Genomic DNA, 19,787 nt, shown 5'->3' with positions numbered 1-19,787 from the left:
AGGAATGGGACCCCCAAGGTCATCCTGGCAGTGAAGATAGCAGGGACAAGTCACCACTTACAAAGTGGAAGGAAATGTTCCTTTTTAGATGGGCGTTTTAAAATTTCAGCCCCTGCTCTGAATTGGAAGATCTCAGGAAGCGGTGTTCAGGGCTGGAAGTATTCCCTTTTGGCAGAGCCTAAAGGGAGAAAGGGAAGCTGAGAGAATTGGAGCTCTTCCAGGCCCTGTCCTGGCCCTCTTCTCTCCCTACACACCCCCTCAGTGATCACATCTAAACAAAAACCCATGTATCCAGCCCTAGTCCACACCTAGCCTTAATATCTATCCCTAATCTCTTTCCTAAACTTAATCACTTACCTCCAATGGCCTGCAATACACATCTCCTGCTGAATTCAATGTCCCCAACAGCATTTCAATCCCAGAAAGTCTAAAACAAAACTCATTAAGTTTCTCCCGGACCCCAAAACTGCGCTTCCTCCAAACTTCCTTATTTCTGTGTAGATTCCTAACCTTGAGTTATCCTCGGGTTTTCCTTCTTCCTCACCTTCTAAGTTCAATGAATTTTCAGGTCATGTTGATCCTGTCTCCACAACATCACCCACATCTGTCTTCTTCTCATCCTTAACATGGCCAGTGCTTTGGTTTAGACTCTCAACACCTGCACTATGATAATAGCTTCCTATGTGGTCTCTTTCCTTCTAAACTCCATCCCATCCTCCACACAGCCACCAAAATCATCTTCCTAAGGTACTGGCCTGACCATGCTTGCCACTCCTCCTCTTAAAAATATTCAACAACTTGTTATTGCTTCTAGGACAAGTGTTCTTAACCAGAGATCCATGAACTCATTTTAAAAAATATTTAAATAACTATTTCATAGTAATTAGTTTCCTTTATAACCCTATGTATTTTATGCATTTAATAACATTGTTCTGAGAAGAGGTCCATAGACTTCACCAGACCGTAAAAGGGGGTCCATCTCTCCCTCTCCCTCTCTCTCTCTCTCTCTTTCTTTCTCTCTTTCTCTTCTTCTCTTCCCCTCTTTCCCTCTCTCTCTCTCTCTCTGTCTCTCTCTCTCTCTCACACACACACACACACACACACACACACACACACACATGGTTAAGAATCCTGCTGTAGGATAAAATAGACACTTTTGAGCATGTAATTGAAAGCTCTCCACAATCTAGCTCACATCTACCTTTCCAGACATTTCATTTTACCCCCCTTCCTTATTTCTGTTGAGAGGATTGTGCTCTTTTCTGATCACTCAGGTTTTCAACTTTGGCATCATTCTTGGGGCTTCCTTCTCCCTCTTCCCACATTTCTAACCAGTGGCCAACTCCTCTTGATTCTGTCTCCTCCACTTCTAATTTCTGTGTCCTCTTCTCTCACACAGCCACCACCCTAGCTCAGTTTGCCATATCTCACCTGCACTATAGCAGTGGCTTCCTAGTAGGTCTTCTTGTCTCCAAACTCTCCCATTATAATCCATCCTTTACTCTGCTGCAGAATTGATATTCTTAAAATGCAGTTCTGACCATGTCACTCCCCAGCTCAAGAACTTTTAGCTTCTCCCTATTGTCTCTAGGATACAATGCAAACTCCTCTTTCTGGCATTTAAAAACCTTCTCAATCTGGCTCTAACCTATTTTTTCCAGCATGTTAATCCCCTTCAAACCGTCTACCAAACTGGCTTACTTGATGTTCCCTCTACACAAAATTCTATTTCTTTGCCTTTACCCAGGTTGCCTCCTTACTTCGAATGCCCTCTCTCCTCACCTCCACCTTGTAGAATCTCTAGCTTCCTTCAAAACAGTTCAGTTCTCTACTTCTACTTGTGGGCTTTCCTGACTGGCCTCCATTGTTAACAGTGGCAAATACTTTCTTTCTTCTCAAATGATTTTATATGTGTTTATTTGTACTCATATATTCTTTTTAAAATAATTTTTTTCTCTCCAATTACATGTAAAAACAATTTTTAACATTTGTTATTTTTTTTTTAAAGTTTTGAGTTTCAAATTCTAGCCTTCCTTCCTTACTCTCCCCAATCCCTGAGATGGTAAGCAATCTGACATAGGTTATACATGTGCAATCATGTAAAACATTTCTATATTAGTCATTTTGTGCAAGAAGACTCAAAAAAAAGGAAGAAAAAGAGAGAAAGAAAGAAAGTGAAAAATAGCATGCTTCAATTTATATTCAGATAACATCAGTTCTTTCTTTGGAGGTAGATAGCATTTTTCATGAGTCCTTTGGGATTGTCTTGGATCACTGTATTGTTGAGAATAGCTAAGTCATTCACAGTTCTTCATTGTACAATATTGCTGTTTACTGAGTGCAATGTTCTCTTGTTTCTGCTCACTTTTTATCAGTTTATGTAAATCTTTCCAGGTTTTTTTGAAATCACCCTGCTTGTCATTTCTTTCTTTTTTTTTTTTTTTAGACAATTGGGGTTAAGTGACTTGCCCAGGGTCACACAGCTAGTAAGTGACAAGTGTTTGCTCTTAGGCCGGTTTTGAACTCAGGTGCTCCTGACTTCAGGGCTGGTGCTCTATCCACTGCGCCACCTAGATGCCCCCTTGTCATTTCTTACATGTGTCCATATATTCTTGTTCTGTGTGTGTGTCTTTCTCTCACGCGCGTGCGCGCACACACACACACACACACACACCCCTTCGGTAGAACATAAGCTCCCTGATGGCAGGGACTATTTAATTTTGCTCTTTGTATACATGATACCCGGCACAATGTCTTGTACATAGTAGGTGCTTAATACATGTTTATTGAATTGAATTGAAATGAGCTAGAAGATCAGTAGGAAGAGAGTTATAGTCTAAGGAAACTTGCAATATGTGGTATAAACTTTAGTTGTATGGAATAATTGGCACTAGGAAAATTGATCAACTAACAACAGATGGTTTCAATACATGGGCAAATGCTTAACGACTATCAGACAAAGAGAATGACCAGCAGAAGTGAGCTGATTTTCCACAGGTCATATACTCCTGTCCCAAAGAGTAGAAAGGAAACTAGCGTGACCACAGTTGGAACAGAGAAATTTTTTTTTTTTTTGGTGAGGCAATTGGGGTTAAGTGACTTGCCCAGGGTCACACAGCTAGTAAGTGTTATGTGTCTGAAGCTGGATTTGAACTCAGGTCCTCCTGACTTCAGGGCCGGTGCTCTACCACTGCTTCACCTAGCTGCCCCCGGAGCAGGGAAATTAAGCCAAGGAGTAGGAAGGCAGGAGTTGCTGCCAATAGCCCTGATGAGAACACCAGCTTCTTTTTTCTGTCTTGACATAGGGGGCAATTTATAAATATAAGAAGAATCTAGGCCTCTGGACTGATGTTCCTTAAATCAAACTTTATGCTGTAGCTACAGAACTGAGCATGTTGACAGGAGGGAGAATAATAAGGGGAGACCATATGATAGCAAAGCAAGATAGCTCTGGGCAGTCTTGTTTCCTGCAGGCCCCCAGCAGAAAGGACCCCCTTACAGTCCTCTATCTTCTAGGATGTCTATTCACACCAACTAGAATTCGTGCTTCATGATTTAATTCATTATCCTATAACTAAACTCACAGTCTCATTGGAATTTCAGTCCTGGCAACTCCAATCGGGTTCATTCCCAAGGCCAGTGACTTCATGGGATATGTGGTCCTTTCCTGCCAAATGGCCATGTCCCATCCTCCTTCCCCTGCCTTCATGCATACAGAGAAAGGGAGGAAATACAAGATTGGAAAACCTGTTTACTGTATCTAGAAACAACTCTTATGGTCTGACTCTGAGGTGTATCGTGGTAGGGGGAAGGAAGAAAAGAGGAAGTAGGTACTAAAAGCGGGTACCAAGATGGTGGAAAGCAGTCAAGAATTATGTGCAGGGGATCTCTGACATTCGAGCTGAGCAAACTCAGGGGACATAGAAGTCTGGGAAGGCTTGGTTGGAGGTGTTAGAGATTATCAGGGTATAGAAATTAGTAAAGGAGAAAGTCCTGGGCTGAAGGTAAAGAACTGATGCTCTGGGGAATTGATTGAGTCTGTAAGACCCATGATGCATCTCTTCAAATTCCCTATTTTAGAGATGAGGAAGCTGAGATCCAGTCAGGGTAAATGATGTTCCTATGACCTCACGGTAAGTTACCAGAGGAGCATGTCTTGACTTTGACTCCTAGATGTCGGCTGTCTCTACTGGTAGCTTACTGCCTTTGAACCACTGCGATTGTCCCTGTGCTCATGCCTAGGTCCACGTGGTCTAATGTTAAGACCTCAGCAAGACTTAAGACACTTTATTGTTCGCCTTATGCCATAGGATATGAGCCAGGTCTGGGTAGCGTCTAGGATTGACCTCATTTTTCCTGTCATCCTCAGAGCCCCAGATGGGCCTGAGGTTTACATTTGATAGTCCTTCATGGTCCACACCTATTTGGTTCATTGGTGTACCTGTATAGCATCCTATTAGAAGGGAGCACTTCATTTATTTCAGGGAAGAGAGTGGGCAAGGACCAAGAGAGACCATGTCAAACATGTCCCTGAGTCTTCAGGATAGGGGTACCTTCTGCCAAGTCAGACCAGGGATCCTTTAGGGCTCCTTCATAAATAATGGGATTTGGGGCAGCTAGGTGATGCAGTGGATAGAGCACCGGCCCTGGATTCAGGAGGACCTGAGTTCAAATCCAGTCTCAGACATATATCACTTACTAGCTGTGTGACCCTGGGCAAGTCACTTAACCCCATTGCCTAGTCATAAATAAACAAACAAACAAACAAATAAATAATAGGATTTTCCAGTCCTTTCCAAGAATTCAGAACCTCATCTCATCAAGAAAGCCAAAGGGGGGATTCCTCTTTAGGCCTCTATGGCCTTCTCTTAATGGCATTCCCAAACACTGAAATGAGCACTTTTTCTCCTTTCTACCCAGAGCGAGAGGGCTGGAAATCCTTGCGACAACTGGAGGACTAAGGCTTAGCCCGGAAGGAAGGAGAAGGGAAGAGTAGGGAGTGGCTGAGTAAATCGTGGTATGTGAATATAATGGAATATTATTGAGCCATAGGAATTGATTAATGAGACAGACACAGAGAATCCTGGGAAGACTTGCGTGAACCTGTGCAGAGTGAATTGAGCAGAATGAGGAGAAAAATTTACACAGTGATCATTACAATGTAAAAGAAAACAATTTTGAAAAACTTCAGGACTCAATGCATAACCAAACATGACTGCAGATGACTGATGATGAGACATGCCTGCCATCTCTTAGCAGAGAGATGACGATAGACTAGAGCAGGGGTGGGGAGCCTGCAGCCTCAAGGCCCCATGTGGCCCTCTAGGTCCTCAAGTGCGGCCCTTTGACTGAATCCAAACTTTGCAGAACAAATCCCCTTAATGAAAGGATTTGTTCTGTAAAACTTGGACTCAGCCAAAAGGCCACACCCAAGGACCTAGAGGACCATATGCGGCCTTGACGCCACAGGTTCCCCACCCTGGGCTAGAGGTATAGAAAGAAACATTAGTGTTCAGACGCAACTGATGTGTTCGTTTATTTGAACTATCTTTGACTATGTTTATTTCTTAAGGGCAGCTAGGGATGCAGTGGATAGAGTGCCAGGCCGGGAGTCAGGAAGAGTCATTTTCCTGAGTTCAAATCTGGCCTCAGGCACTTACTAGCTGTGTTATCCTGAGCAAGTCACTTAACCCTCTTTGCCTCAGTTTCTGTAAATGGACTGGAGAAGGAAATGGCAAGCCACTCTAGTACCTTTGCCGAGACCCCAAACGGGGTCATGAAGAGTCAGACATAACTGAACAACAGTAATCACATATTTATTTGTTACTAGGAAGGACTTCTATTTGGTGGAGGTGGTGTTGGTGAAACGGAGGTGATAGGTATTGATAGTGAGTCAAACAAACACACACACACATACACGCACACGAATATCAATGAAATGTTAAAAACACATAAAAGAGAAGAGAGGAAAGTCCAGAAGAGGACACAGAAAAGCAGAGCAGTTTTGCTACTGTTGTGTTAAATTTCATATACGCTCTTAAAATACCAAACTGTACATACCAAGTTACCAGTTTCATATTCAGTCCTTTTCTCTGTTCTTTGTGTATTGAAATGTTCAAACTTGTTAAGTCCAGGAAAAAAAAAAGGAAGAAGAAATGGAGAGATAGGAGGGAGACAGAGACAAAAAGAGGGGAAGGTAGTGGAGGAGGGGGGAGCCAATCAGACAGTTTCAGAGCTGGGAGGGACCTTAGAATCACAGAACAGGGAATGGGGGCCTTAGAGAACACTTGATCCTACCTTCTCATTTTACAGAGGAATCCGAATTGATGCACAAAAGCGGAAATTGCTCCCCAGGGAAGGGAAGGGGTTTGCCCAATGTCATATAGCTAACAAATGGCAACAAGAAAACCAGAACCCAGGTGTTCTGATTCTCAGCCAAAGGTACATGGTAGTGAGAACCTTGGACTTAAAAGTCAGATGAGCTGCTTTTAAGATGTCCATCACTGGGGCAGCTAGGTGGTGCAGTGGATAGAGCACCGGCCCTGGATTCAGGAGGACCCGAGTTAGAATCCGACCTTAGACACATAACACTTACTAGCTGTGTGACCCTGGGCAAGTCACTTAACCCTATTGCCTATCCATCACTCCCATCATCTACCTTGTTTGCTCCTATTGCTCTGATATGGAGGAAGTCACACCACCCGTGGGGTGTTGCTGACTACAGATTTGTTTTCTAATTTCAATTTGGCCCTCTCTACTAGAGACCAATCTTCTTTTTCCCTAAATGACTCTTTACCACATTATTTAAAGTGGCAATTTCAAGCTTCCTCCTCTCTCCTCAAGCTCCCTAGACCAATCCCTTCATGCTCCTTCTTAGATTGGTAATTTCCTCTTTTACTGAGAAAATGTAGGACAGCTACTATTGCCTTTCTCTCCTACCTGTTTCACACACCAACCCTTCCATTCTCAGTTGGTTAATCAATAAACATTTATTAAGCGCCTACTATGTTCCTGGCACTGTGTTAGGGATACAAAAAGAGGCAATTCTCTTCTTTCCTTCCATCTCTTAGATAGAGGTGGCCCTTCTCAATGCCAGGGCCAATCCCTCTATTTGTGCCCTTGATACCCTCCCCTCCAGTCTCTTTTTCCTTGTCCCTTTCTCATCTTCAATCTGCCCTTATTGTATGTCCGGTCTCTCCCATTCTTAAAAACTTTTTTTTTCACTTGATCCTGCTATCCTTTCAAGATATTGTCATATATTTCCCCTCCCTGTTACAAACACCTAGAAAAAGTTGTGTACTGGACTGCCTCTGTTTCCTCACCTACCTCTCATTTCTCAGTCCCTTGCCACCTGCTTCTGATGTCACCACTTTACTGAGACTGCTCTCTCCAAGGTTATCAAAGGTCTTCTAACTGCTAAATCCATGATCTTTTCTCAGAGGTCATCCTATTCGACCTCTCTGCAGCTTTGGACACTGTTCATCAATTGAATTGGGTTCAATTCTCCAAGCATTTCTTAAGCACCTACTATGTGCAAGATATTGTACAGAGACAAAAATTAAGTCATTCCTACCCTCAAGGAGCTTACATTCTACTGGAGGGATATGACATGCACAAGTAAGTAAAACACAAAGGACAAGGTTATACAAAGTACTTTCATGAAGAGAGAGCTTTCACTAGGTGGGGGGGAGGATAAGGAAAGGCCTCAGCAAGGAGATGGTACATGAGGTGTGCTTTGAAGGAAGCTGGGGTTTTTAGAAGGTGAGAAAAAAGTGCATTCTAGACATGGGGAACCCCTTGTGTAAAGGAGGGTGGATTACTGAAGAAGAAACATAATTTCTTGGAATACTTGGTTGTTTTTGAAATGCAATGTTCATGAAAAGCATTTGCAAAAAGACCGCCATGAAGGGAAGCGAACCTGACATATGTCTGCAGCATCTGCTACATAATATAAGCGGAGCATTCTCAGCGGGGATGCAAGAAGGGAATGGACAGCCTTTTGGAAATGAATCTCCAGCAGAATACATCTATACAGTCACATAAGTGACTGAAAGATGCAGATGATACATGATTCTGTTGTCTTTAATGTTTGAACATTCAGTTTGCTAGAGAAAAACATCACTTTAATGCCTCAAAGTCCTAAGTGTGGGTCAAAATTGCACAAAGTTTCTTGAAAAGACTTAGGCAAATTTGTTCAATGACCCTCTGATTAAAAGTGAGGCATAAAACAGCGACATGTCTGCTTTGCAAACATGCTTTCTTACTTTTGTATATGTCCAGGTGAAGAGTTCAAATGGAAGATGACTACCTATGAAAACCTCTAGGTTCTCTAATGCTCCAGCTGATAAATGACATCTCTCCAATTGCATCAATCCCTAGACCATTTCAGAGACTCATAGATGAGATTTATCAGCCCTCAAAAAAGTTAGGTCTAACTACCCACAAGGGAAAAACTAAGTGGCTAAAGGATAGCTATTGTCCAGACTATGATATGCAGGTAGGGGCTGGGCCAGGATTGAATAGGAGGAGAAGAGAAGGGTGATTTGCTTTGGGGAAACTGTACAGTGTTTTTAATGGCCTAAGCTTCAGGCCTATATTTTTAACATCGATATTCTTCCAGTGATGCTCGATGGGTATGAGTCATGAATTACTACAGCTGCTGAAAAGTGAATATTGCAGGTCACCCCAAGGCCGGTGGAGACGTGCGTGGTGGGTGAGAGCAGGCTGCAACACATTACTAATAAATAATTGCATAGGAGAAGCATGCATAAATATTGACACCAGAAAGAGGTATGATGGGAAAAGAAATTTGAGTAGTCGTGTACTAAAATCAATGGATAACCAGGGACATCCACACATTATCAAGTGATCTAGGACAGTGGTTTCCAAAGTAGACCGTGTGATCAACCAATCAGAGCGTGGCAAGATTCACCTTCTCCTGGATAGCCAAGGGCAGGGCTTGTCTCCAACAAGATCAAACCTCCACTTATCCTCCAATACTCTTTCGCTCATTATGCCCATTTCATAGATGAGGAGATATCCCATTCTCTTACTCTGCAAATTCTTATCTTCTTCTGATTTCTTAAGCACCTATTATGGGCAGGGCATTATGCCAGGCACAAGAGACAAAAATGAAATCATTCCTACCCTCGAGGAGCTCACAATCTGCCAAAGGGATATGACATATACACAAATAAGTAAACACAAAGGATAAGGTTACACGAAGTAATTTCATGAAGGAGAGAGCTTTAAGGACTGGGAGGGGAGGGAAGGATAAGGATCTCTGCTAAGAGATGGCACATAAGCTAGGATTTGATAGACCTTTGAATACCTTAGAAAGAGCAATGTCAGTAGAGTGGTGATGTCAGAAGTAGAGGGAGGCGAGGAAACAGAATCAGTTTGCCAGAACTGGACTGGGCCTCAGAGGTCATTCCCTTCTGAGCTAAGCATTGCCCACTCATAGTTATCATAACTTATCCGCTGCCCAACACCCATAGCAGAAACTGCATAGTTATCATTGGAAAAATTCAACACTCTCCCTGCTAATGAACCCATTCCCTGACCCCCAGATCACCTCACAGCTGTGATAGCTTCCCCCCCACCCAAGATGGTGGGGTCTACAGTTTGGGACAGTGTCCAGTGAGGAAAAGCCCTCCTCTCCCCTTTTCATTTCAGATAGGCTAGAATGAGCTGCACAAATTGAGTAGGCACAGACAGCTACAGCAGACCCCAGAATCAGCTCTTTACATTATCTTTTCCTCCAAATTCACCCTCTTTCAAACTTGCAAACAATAATAATTGTTGAGGGAACAACTGTCCTTGTAGTCACTCGGTTTCATAACTTCAGTATTATTCTTAACTCTTACTCTCCTTTACCCTACAGAGATAACCAATCGCCAAATCTTGTCCTTTCCTTTTCCATATTCTCTCCTCTGTTCGCTTTTCTCTCCTCACATAGCCTCTACCCTAGCTCAGGAACTCATCACCCCTCGCCAAAATATTGCCATAGCTCCTGATTTGTCTCCCTGCCTCTAACTTCTCCTCTTTCCAATCCACCCTCCATCCAGCTGCCAAAGGGATTTTCTTCAAATGCAGATCTGACTGCATGGAGCCCTGTCCTGCTCAGTGAATTCCAGCTGTTCCCTTTTCACTCTAGAAACAAGTATCATGTAATATTATCTCACTCTATTTTAATTTCCATTTTTGCAAGTTTTATAATGTACAAAATATCAATACATAATACAGTGTACATAAATATCAGTACATAATATAATGCACATAACTATAATATAAATATAATGTACACAAATATCAGTACATGATATAATTTATATACATATAAAGAAAATATATTTTATTATATTATGTACATTATATTTATTTATATGTATATAAACTATAAATATATAAATATAATATAATATATAAATTATATATAAATATATAATGTATGTAAATATCAGTACATAATATAATGCACATAAATATAATATAAATATAATGTACATAAATATCAGTACATGATATAATTTATATACATATAATGCACATAGTATAATATACACATAAATATCAGTATATAATATGTACATACATGTAACTGCTATATGCAAATATTGATTTATTATCGAAGGTTATATTAATATTATGAAATTATTAAATTTGATTAGACCATGAATAAATACATATTAATTAATAATAAATTTTAAAGCTAATTGGGGATGTTTGCTCAAAAGGATTTTAAAATCTATTGAGGATGTTTTGCTCTGTGGAGAGCACTGATGTAGGAAGGCTGGGTAGATACCCTGTGAAGGGTTTGTGGGAGAGCAGAGATAAGAGCGCAGGGTGAGAAGGTGTGGATGAGTAGTAAGCTACGCTCTGCTCCGAGTGCCAGCATCTGTGAGGTTACAGAACCATGAAAGTGTTGACACAATCATCTTCCAGCATTCCCCTTCACACTCTAAATTCTAGCCAGACCGGATGACTGATCAGGCCCTGGACTTTTCCACACTCACCAACTCTCAGCGGCTCTTCATGTCATTCTGTCTCTCATTGTGTATGATGAGCTAGAATGCTCAACCCTCAGCTGCCATGGCTGTTCATCCTTTGCTTCAAGGCCCAGCTCAGGGGCTATCATGGTCACATTTCTCTTATAGTAATCTGTACCCACTTCTTATCCTGTCAGGAAGACTGGAAACTTCCTGAAGTCAAAATGCCTGGTTCATAGGTTTAGAACTGGAAGTGACCTTTGAGGTTGTCTCATCAAATCCCATCAGCTGAAATCCTGGCTGAGCAATGTCTCCCTGCCCCTCCACCAGCAGGGAATCAGCCCAGAAGATGCCCTGGCCATCCCTAGCAAGGTGGCTATATTTACTGTGCCAGTGAGAACATACAGAGGTGAAGCAGCTAGGTGGGGCAATGGAAAGAGCCTGGTGTCATAAGGCCTGAGTTCAAATCAGACACTTCTAGTTGTGTGACCCTGGACAAGTCACTTGACTGATTCTGTCTGTTTCCTCAACTGTAAAATGTGGATAATGATAGCACCTACCTGCCATGGTTGTTGTGAGGATTAAATGAGATAATATTTGTAAAGTATTTAGCACAGTAGTTAGCACATAGTAGGGGGTATACAGTATTGGCAGCTCACATTTCTAAAGCTCTTTTAACCTTTTCTTTTCATCACAACAATGATAAGAAATGCAAGATCTACGTATGCTCTAGTACAAGATGAGAAATGCAAGTGATATAAGAAATGCAAGTGTTATCATTATTATAATTATTATTATTATTATCAAGTATAATCATTATGCCCATTTCATAGATGAGGAAACTGAGGTTTAAAAAGGTCAAATAATTTACCCAAGGACACACAGATGTTAGAATGATCTTCGGCCATATGGGATGTTGGAAAGTATTGTATTTAGAGTCGAAGGAACTGGCTTTGCTACTTACCCCCGTGTGACCTAGGAAAAGTCACTTAATTTCTCTGAGGCTCAGTTTCTTCATCCATAAAATGAGGGGGTTCAACTTGAAGGCCTTGAAGGTTCTTTTCAGCTTTAAATCTATGACCCTATGACATTAAGTACAATGCTTCCTCCTCTACACATTATTGTTTCTCAGTACAGATGCTCAGTGTGAAAAAGGTTCAGAGGAGAGAGAGAGATCAGAATTCATTTCAGGAACCAGACTCCAGCTCCCTCTGAGTCCTGAGGATGTATCTAGCTGGAGTCTTGGTTCAGCAACTGCCCCCAGCCCATTCCACCAGCATGGTGTTAGCCCAAAAGAGGATGCACTGGGCACCCCTAACAGAGTACTATACTTACTGCGCCCATGAGAACATGAGTGCTCCCAACATATACAGAGACCATCTGAGGGAAGAAATGAAAAATTTCAAAGGTTAGTGTCACAGGGAGCTAGATGGTACAGTGGATAAAGTGTTGGGCCTGGAGTCAGGCCCATCTTTCTGAGTTCAAATCTGGCCGCAGACACTTACTAGCTATGTGACCCTGTGCAAGTCACTTAACCTTGTTTACCTCAGTTTCCTCATCTGTAAAATGAGCTGGAGAAGGAAATGGCAAACCACTCTGGTAACTTTGCCGAGAAAACCCCAAATGGGGTCATGGAGAGTTGGACATGACTGAAACGATGGAATAACAAGTCTTGGGGAGTACAAGGGATAGAACTAGTTAGATTTCATAATCCCAAAGAAGGAAGGTACCAGAGTGGTCGTTTATCCCTAAGCAGGAATGCCCTCTATAACATTCCTAAAAAGTGGCCATCCAGCTTCTGCTTGAAGATCCCCAGTGGTGGAAACCCCACTCCATTCTTAGGAAGCCAGTCCCATTACTGGACAGCTCTGATTCTAGGGAAGCTTGTCCCCCATCTCATAGTGAGCCAAAGTCTTTCTCCTTGTCATGCGGTAGCATCATAGGTTTTGATCACAAATTTAGACAACCTCTAACTCGTAGGTGCTTGAGAAGTGCCTGGCCGATTAAACCCAATTTAATTGGTGGACAATGTCAAAAGTCCCAGAGAGGTCAAACAGGATAAGGATTTAGAGAAGACTGTGGATTTAGCAGTTAAAAGACCTCTGATAACCTTTGAGAAAGCAATCTCAGTAAAGTGGTGAAGTCAGAAGCAGATTGCAAGGGACTGAGAAATGAGAGGGAGGTGAGGAAGCTGGATTAGGACCTTAGAGATCATCTAACCTATTCTACTCATTTTATAGATAAGGAAACTGGAGACCAGAGAAGTAAACTGACTTGTCTGAGTTCATATGGATAATAAGTGACAAAACCAGGATTTGAACCCAGGTTCTCTGACTCCAGACTCAGTGCTCCTTCCATGACCAGTTTTGCCTTCTATCTCTAAGTAAAACTAGTCTAATCTCTCTTCCCCATGATAGCTCTAGAAGACAGGAATCACCCCTCACTCCCTTACCCAGTGATCTCTTCTCCAAATTAGATATCCCCATCTCTTTTAATGGTCCTTCCAAGTTTCCAGTCTCCTCCTGACTTTATGACTGAGAGGAGTGAATTGGGGGAGAGGGACGAGGGTCAAGGATGGCTGAATAAAGTCTTCTCACTTCTCTTCAGGACCATATCAAACCATCCAATACCCTTTCTATGGTGCTTGGAGGTAAACCACCCCATCCCTTTCATTTATCTAGTTGATGAATCCATTCTACTTCTCTTTCTTTCACTCTTTAAACAATCACAAGGAAGATTCCAGGAAATGAAGAGTACCTTACTGCTGTCAAACATGACAATGTCAGTCTCACTTGGAGTTCGGTTTTTGTCCCAGTTGGAAGCATCTTCAAAATTGGTGCTTGGAATCCACTGCTTGTATACAGCAACGGAAACCTCTATCAGAGGTTGAGGAGAGAAGAGAAGCGGGGAAAAAAAGACCAAATGAAACTCAAGAGGCCAGCCAGGGCAGGCTTTTGTCTCCACGCCTCCACCCTCTTTCAATGGATGCTCCTAGATCGAATCTCCAGGACCCACTCGTATACTGCCAAAGAAGTACATCCTAGTATTTGACATAAATCTTTCCTGTAACAATTCAAAGAAATTTCTAGAACTTGAGAATATTAGAGCTGAGAGGAGCTTTAGAATCATAGACCATAGAATAGCAGAGCTGGACCTTAAGGACCATAACTGAAGGCCAGAAGGGGAAAGTGACTTTTGTCCAAAGTCACACAGTTAAGGCAAAGCCAGGACCAGAAACCAGATGACTCTATTTGAAATCAGAAGATCCAAGCCTTAGTTCTGTTACTCCCTGCCCATGTGACCTCAGGCATATGACTTCAACTTTCTAGACTTTGGTTTTTCTCACCTGTAACTGGGGGTTGGACTAGGTGATCCCTTTCCAGCTTTAAATCCTCCAACCCAAGTGTCTTTTAGTGACCCCTCCAAGCTTCCAGTCTCCTCCTGACTTTATGACTGAGAGGAGTGAACTGGGGGAGAGGGACGAGGGTCAAGGATGGCTGAATGAAGTCTTCTCACTTTTTGTCATGACCATATAAAACCATCTGGTATCCTTTTCATGGTGCTTGGAGGTAAATCACCCCATCCTTTTCATTTATCTAGTTGATGAACCCATCCCACTTCTTTCTCCAACACCCCAGTGCATTCCCTCTAAGCAGGCAAGTGCCAAAATTAGCCAGGGTCCCACTGGGAAAGCTGGGGACATACAGGCACATACAGAATGTAGCTGTCCAGAATGTACAGATTCTGCTACTGCCCCTGGCCCGCCTGCTAGGAGGAAGCATCCCGGGATAAGGGCTGAGTTCTGCCCACCCTGCAGGTGGCCAGGCAGGAAGTTGTAGTCTCTGCAGGTCAGTTGCTAGACCATAGTAACCCTCTAAATTAAATAGCGCAACACAAGGAAAGAACCATGGACCAGAGGTCAAGTCCCCAAATCTGACACTTTCTAGTTGGGCAACCAGGATCAAGTTACTACCTGTCAGAGACTCACTTGACTTTTTGCAAGACAGGGACCACAGTAATTTCACTAGCTTTCTTACCAGGCAAAGGGCCCACTAACCATGAAATGCTATAGAGTACTCTGTTGTTACTGCTGTTGACAATACTATCCTGTTAATCAGAAGCTCTCTGAGGCTTGCAGGAGACACATCCTGTTTTTATTTGTGCCCACATGAAAACCTCATCCCTGGGATTTCCTCATGCAAGGCAACCAGCAGCCCAAGTTCCTTCTCTTAGTCTCCTGTCTCTCTTGGAAACAAGAACAGAATCCAAGGCTTTGTGGAGCCTGGGGAGCTGTGGGTGGATGGATGGGAGTGTGTGTTGATCTGAAAGAAGCCCATTGAGTTCAGTGAACTTGAACCAGGGCTGTGGGGGAGACTCCCTGAGGAGAATACAAACTGAGCTCATCAAGCCTGAGGGGAGAGGCAGGAACAGGGAAATTTGACAAATTAAATTAAATTCAACAAATATTCCACTTTCCCTCCCTGGGTCTCAGTTTTCTCCTTTGCAAAATCAGGAGGTTGGAATACATAGTGTCTAAGGACTCTTCCAGCTTTAATTCGTGGGCTCTTTGACCTGTGATCTAAACTCAATTTCCATAGATAAATATTTCCTATGTATAAAGCCCCATCCTGGGCACTGAAGTAAATAGAAAGCTGAATAAGACATCCTTCTTCCTCTCAAGGAGTTCACACCATAGCAAGGGAGTTAACAGACTAGTTGGGGTAGGTATGGGGGATCCTGTAGCAACCCAGATCTTCTTCAATACCTAGGGCATTTGGGAAATTTCTTTTGGGGAGGTCAGAGAAGGGGCATAGCTTACGGATGCCTCTGAGAGCTCTTATACCAGCCTTGTAGAGACTCTCTGGCCACTTGGCCATGGACAACAGAGGTCTCTCCCTCTGCTAAATTCCTATAGCCTTCAGGTGGAATCACAGGACCTCAGAGTTAAGAGTCTTAACCTTAAGGGGACATCTAGATCCAAACCGTACATCAAGAAAGCAATGTTCTCCCCAGCACAGGGCCATCCAGCTTCTGCCTGAAGACATCCCACAACAAGGAGCATGGGGTAATGGAAAGGGTATAGCATCAGAAGTCAGGAGGCTTGGGTTCAAAATACTGCCTCTAATACTTATCCATTGTGTGACCACTGATAAGGCACTTCACATTCCAAATGAGATAATACATGTGTGAGGGGGAATTGCATCACTCTGTACTTGCTTAGATGGCAAAGTGTTATACGAACTAGTATTCTATTATTATCTCTGAGATTATTTCATCATCTGTGAAATGGGAAGACTGAGCTCAGCCTACTTCACAGTTAAGACAAGGAAAGAAGTAAGTAAACTTTAAAACGATCTATGGATGTGTTTTTGTTACCCATCAACTAGCTTTTATTAAATGCTTGTGTTGTGCTAAGTATATAAAGACAAAAACAAAATAGTCCCCTCCTTCAAGGAGCTTACAATCTATCTACTTTGAGCCTGTTCCATTGATTTAAATGGAGAGGCTGATCTCAGAATTGGGCAGACATGGGCTCGGGTTCCTTCCCTGATCCAAGCTGGTGACCCAGGCCAAGTCAATCAATCTCTTAGTGCCCCCAGGCACCTCTATAAAATGAAGACACAAAACAGTTGTCAATCTGAGTTGGTGGAAAGAATTTTCTCACTGGAGATTTCTTGTGCCAATGAAATAATAGATCCAACCCAATATTGTTAGATATGATCATACACGTTAATATGTTTTCTATCTCGTTTCTAATTTCTCATCTGTGTGTTTCCACAAAGTATTAATAAGCCCCAAAGAAAGGTCTCCCATATATTGGGTAGATCTTCTATGGAGAATTTATGGGAGGGTATGGCAAGAATCACAATGAATGACAAGAAGTTGTGGGAAGGTGGTGACCATCACTGGGGAAGGGAGTAACCCTGTTCTACTCCCATTCAGCTTTTTGGAGACAGAGGCCCTGAGACTGGGATCTAGTGGATGTTCAGTAAAGGTTTATAGGTTTGACAATTCATCCAAAGTCATAATTCCAGGCCAAGAGTAGGGCATGTGTGCACACATGTATTTATATTTATATATGTGTACATATACATACACATATGGGTATAGACGATATATAGATATACTACTAGGTGTATAAAGCTATATAGATAAGCTCTCTATATATATATAGGCTACATATAGATAGAGAGATGGTTGTTGTTCAGCTGTTTTCCAGTTGTGTCTAACTCTTTGTGACCCCATTTGGGATTTTCTTGGCAAAGATACTGAAGTGGTTTGCCATTTCCTTCTCCAGTTCATTTTACAGATGAGGAAACTGAGGCAAACTGGGTTAAGTGACTCGTCCAAGATCATATGGCTAGTAAGTGGTCTGAGGCCAGATTTGAATTCAGGAAGATGAGTCTTTCTGACTCTAGGCTGGGTGCTCTATCTACTGTGCCACCTGCCCCAGATAGGGAGGGAGAGAGAGAGATAAATAAAATAGAGCTATATTTGAGAGAAAGAGAGAGAGAAGGTACTTCCTCTTTTGTATGTGGACATTTTGGCTGCCAAAAGAAGTGGAAAATATTTTGTGTAAGGAATACTGATAAAATCAACCTAAGAAGAAATAGTCCCTCAGGTATAAATTCTTAAGGACACAAACTGTTCTGAGGACAAAGAGAAAAATGTTCCTCAGATAAATGTGCTGAGAGGATCTCTTTGAAGGCAGAACACTGGTTAAGTTAAAGATGACTGTAATGCATCATGGTCCATCAGTTCATTCACATATGATTGTTTTTTAGTTTTGAAGGATATAGCTGGTAAACGATGAATCAAATATGGGCAATATGGAATGATCTTATGAGTACTGGGGCCACACTTGAAAGAAAGGTATATTTTTTTGAGTTTTACATCATAAGTTAGAGATGAGTGGCTGCTTACAAGGCCGTTATTTGCGGCATTAGAAGAGGCAGGTCGATAGGAAGGAAGACAAGGAGATAGGAAGGAGATACATGGCCAGGTGAAGACAGAAGCAGGAGAGGAAACTGAGAACAAGAAGAACAGAAGGAATCCAGATAGAAGACACAGAAAGCAATAGAGGAAGCTGCTTACGGCTGAGGTTACAGGCAGCCTCTGGAGCTAATTTGCTGGGTATTGTGTTATTTACAATAGAGGCATTGCTTTGCCAAGGGCTGATTGGCTGGAGAAAGGGTGAATCAATTGAGAGAACTGACTGAAGCCAGATAGGTTGCAGCTTCTAGAATCTGATCAAAAGAAAGCAGAGTCTTTTGCTTTTTTTTTTAAGCTTTTTGGTGAGGCAATCCGGGTTAAGTGACTTGCCCAGGGTCACACAGCTAGTTAAGTGTCTGAGGCCAGATTTGAACTCAGGTCCTCCTGACTCCAAGGCTGGAGCTCTATACACCGTCCCATCTAGCTGCCCCTATCTTCTGCTTTTTGAAGAGTTATGTGGGCTCATTGCCCTGTAGCACCACCTAAAGCCTGCTAAAGGGGAAACCTCTCACAGCTGCCTGTGTTGCTCTTTATTGCCTTCCATAAGATTGAGAGGGGGAAGAAGAGGAAAGATGGGTTTTGTAGCTATTTTGAACTATGCTGATGCATTTTGCCAAAAGAACATAACACTTTCCCAGCACCTTGCCAAGAGGGTGGGTGTGTGCTAAAAGAGCTTGACATTGCTTCAGTGGCATGAGAATAGCAAAATAATGACATCCAGCAGGAAAGCTGGGAGGTCAAGCAGGGGAGTAGATGGCAGAGAAGCATTCCTGCCCAGCAGGTGAGGTGTACAGGTTGTTTTCTAAAGAGACCAAGGACCTCGAGACCTGCTGTCTCAAGTCATGGGTTGTTCCAGGCATAGAAACATCCCATTCCTATTCACCTGCCTCCCTGCTGGATTTTTATAAGTGTGTGCCACCCACTCTCCCTCACAGACACGGTGTACATTGTTAGAAGAGTGTGATCCATGTTGATAGGTGGACTGCTGGGTTATTTTTATTCATGATTTTGCCTTCTTTCAAGTAAATATTATGATTATTTCTGATATTTCCTGCTTTTGAATGTTATGATTACTTTTTCATTTGCTTTCTCATTTTTAAGCATTTCATCTTTAATAGTCGATGAGGTTATGAATGAAGAAATATGAAAAGACACTCCACAATCTCACTTTGTGCAGGCGGGAGCTCAACAGGTGTTCTACATTGCACTCATTTTAGGACTTTTTCCAATGTATCAATCAGTTGTGCTGATTTTTTTCCTCTTTAAAAAATACTATTTGTTATAAGATATAGCTTTCTGGGAGGGGGAAGGGAAAGAATGCTAGGAATAATTATGAAGGAACAGAAGACGTCAACTCTTTTTTTTGTTGTTGTGAGACAATTGGGGTTCAATGACTTGCCCAGAGTCACCCAGCTAGTGAGTGTTATGTGTCCGAGGCTGAATTTGAACTCAGGACCTCCTGATTCCAGGGCCAATGCTCTATCTACTGCGCCACCTACCCGCCTCATCATCAACTTATTTATAAAAAAAAGAATTAATGGGATTATTGTCACTGATTTTGTGTAAATGGGAAGCGTGCTAGTGGGGACTCAAGAGCTACAGTGGTGAGTAGTAGGACTGCGTCACCCCCACATTTGTGTTACTCACTAGGATTTTGAGAGACTTGAATAGGAGCAGTATGGCTATGGCCATGGCCTTGGCTGTCCCCTCTACCAACAAAACAAAATATGTCCCAGGACATGTCACACCTAGGATAGATACACACACACACACACACACACACACACACACACACACACACACACA

At 42.4% G+C, this 19,787-nt stretch overlaps 1 protein-coding gene across 2 annotated transcripts in view; it reads right to left on the bottom strand.

Moving 5' to 3' along the window:
* AMN (amnion associated transmembrane protein) overlaps window positions 1-19,787 on the bottom strand; it is an 82,794-nt gene that overhangs the window by 53,703 nt on the left and 9,304 nt on the right. For both annotated transcript variants that reach the window (XM_027849331.1, XM_027849330.1), the window contains exons 2-3: window positions 13,746-13,864; window positions 12,324-12,368 (exon numbers count right to left, since the gene is read on the bottom strand). In XM_027849331.1, coding sequence (XP_027705132.1) covers window positions 12,324-12,368; window positions 13,746-13,864 — 164 coding nt within the window. The remainder of the gene's footprint in view (window positions 1-12,323; window positions 12,369-13,745; window positions 13,865-19,787) is intronic.

Source organism: Vombatus ursinus, unplaced genomic scaffold (assembly GCF_900497805.2).
Source record: "Vombatus ursinus unplaced genomic scaffold, bare-nosed wombat genome assembly UNPS02007284.1, whole genome shotgun sequence".
Lineage (NCBI taxonomy): Eukaryota > Metazoa > Chordata > Mammalia > Diprotodontia > Vombatidae > Vombatus > Vombatus ursinus.
Note: the sequence above shows the minus strand (reverse complement) of the source record. Positions and strands in the feature narration are given on the sequence as shown.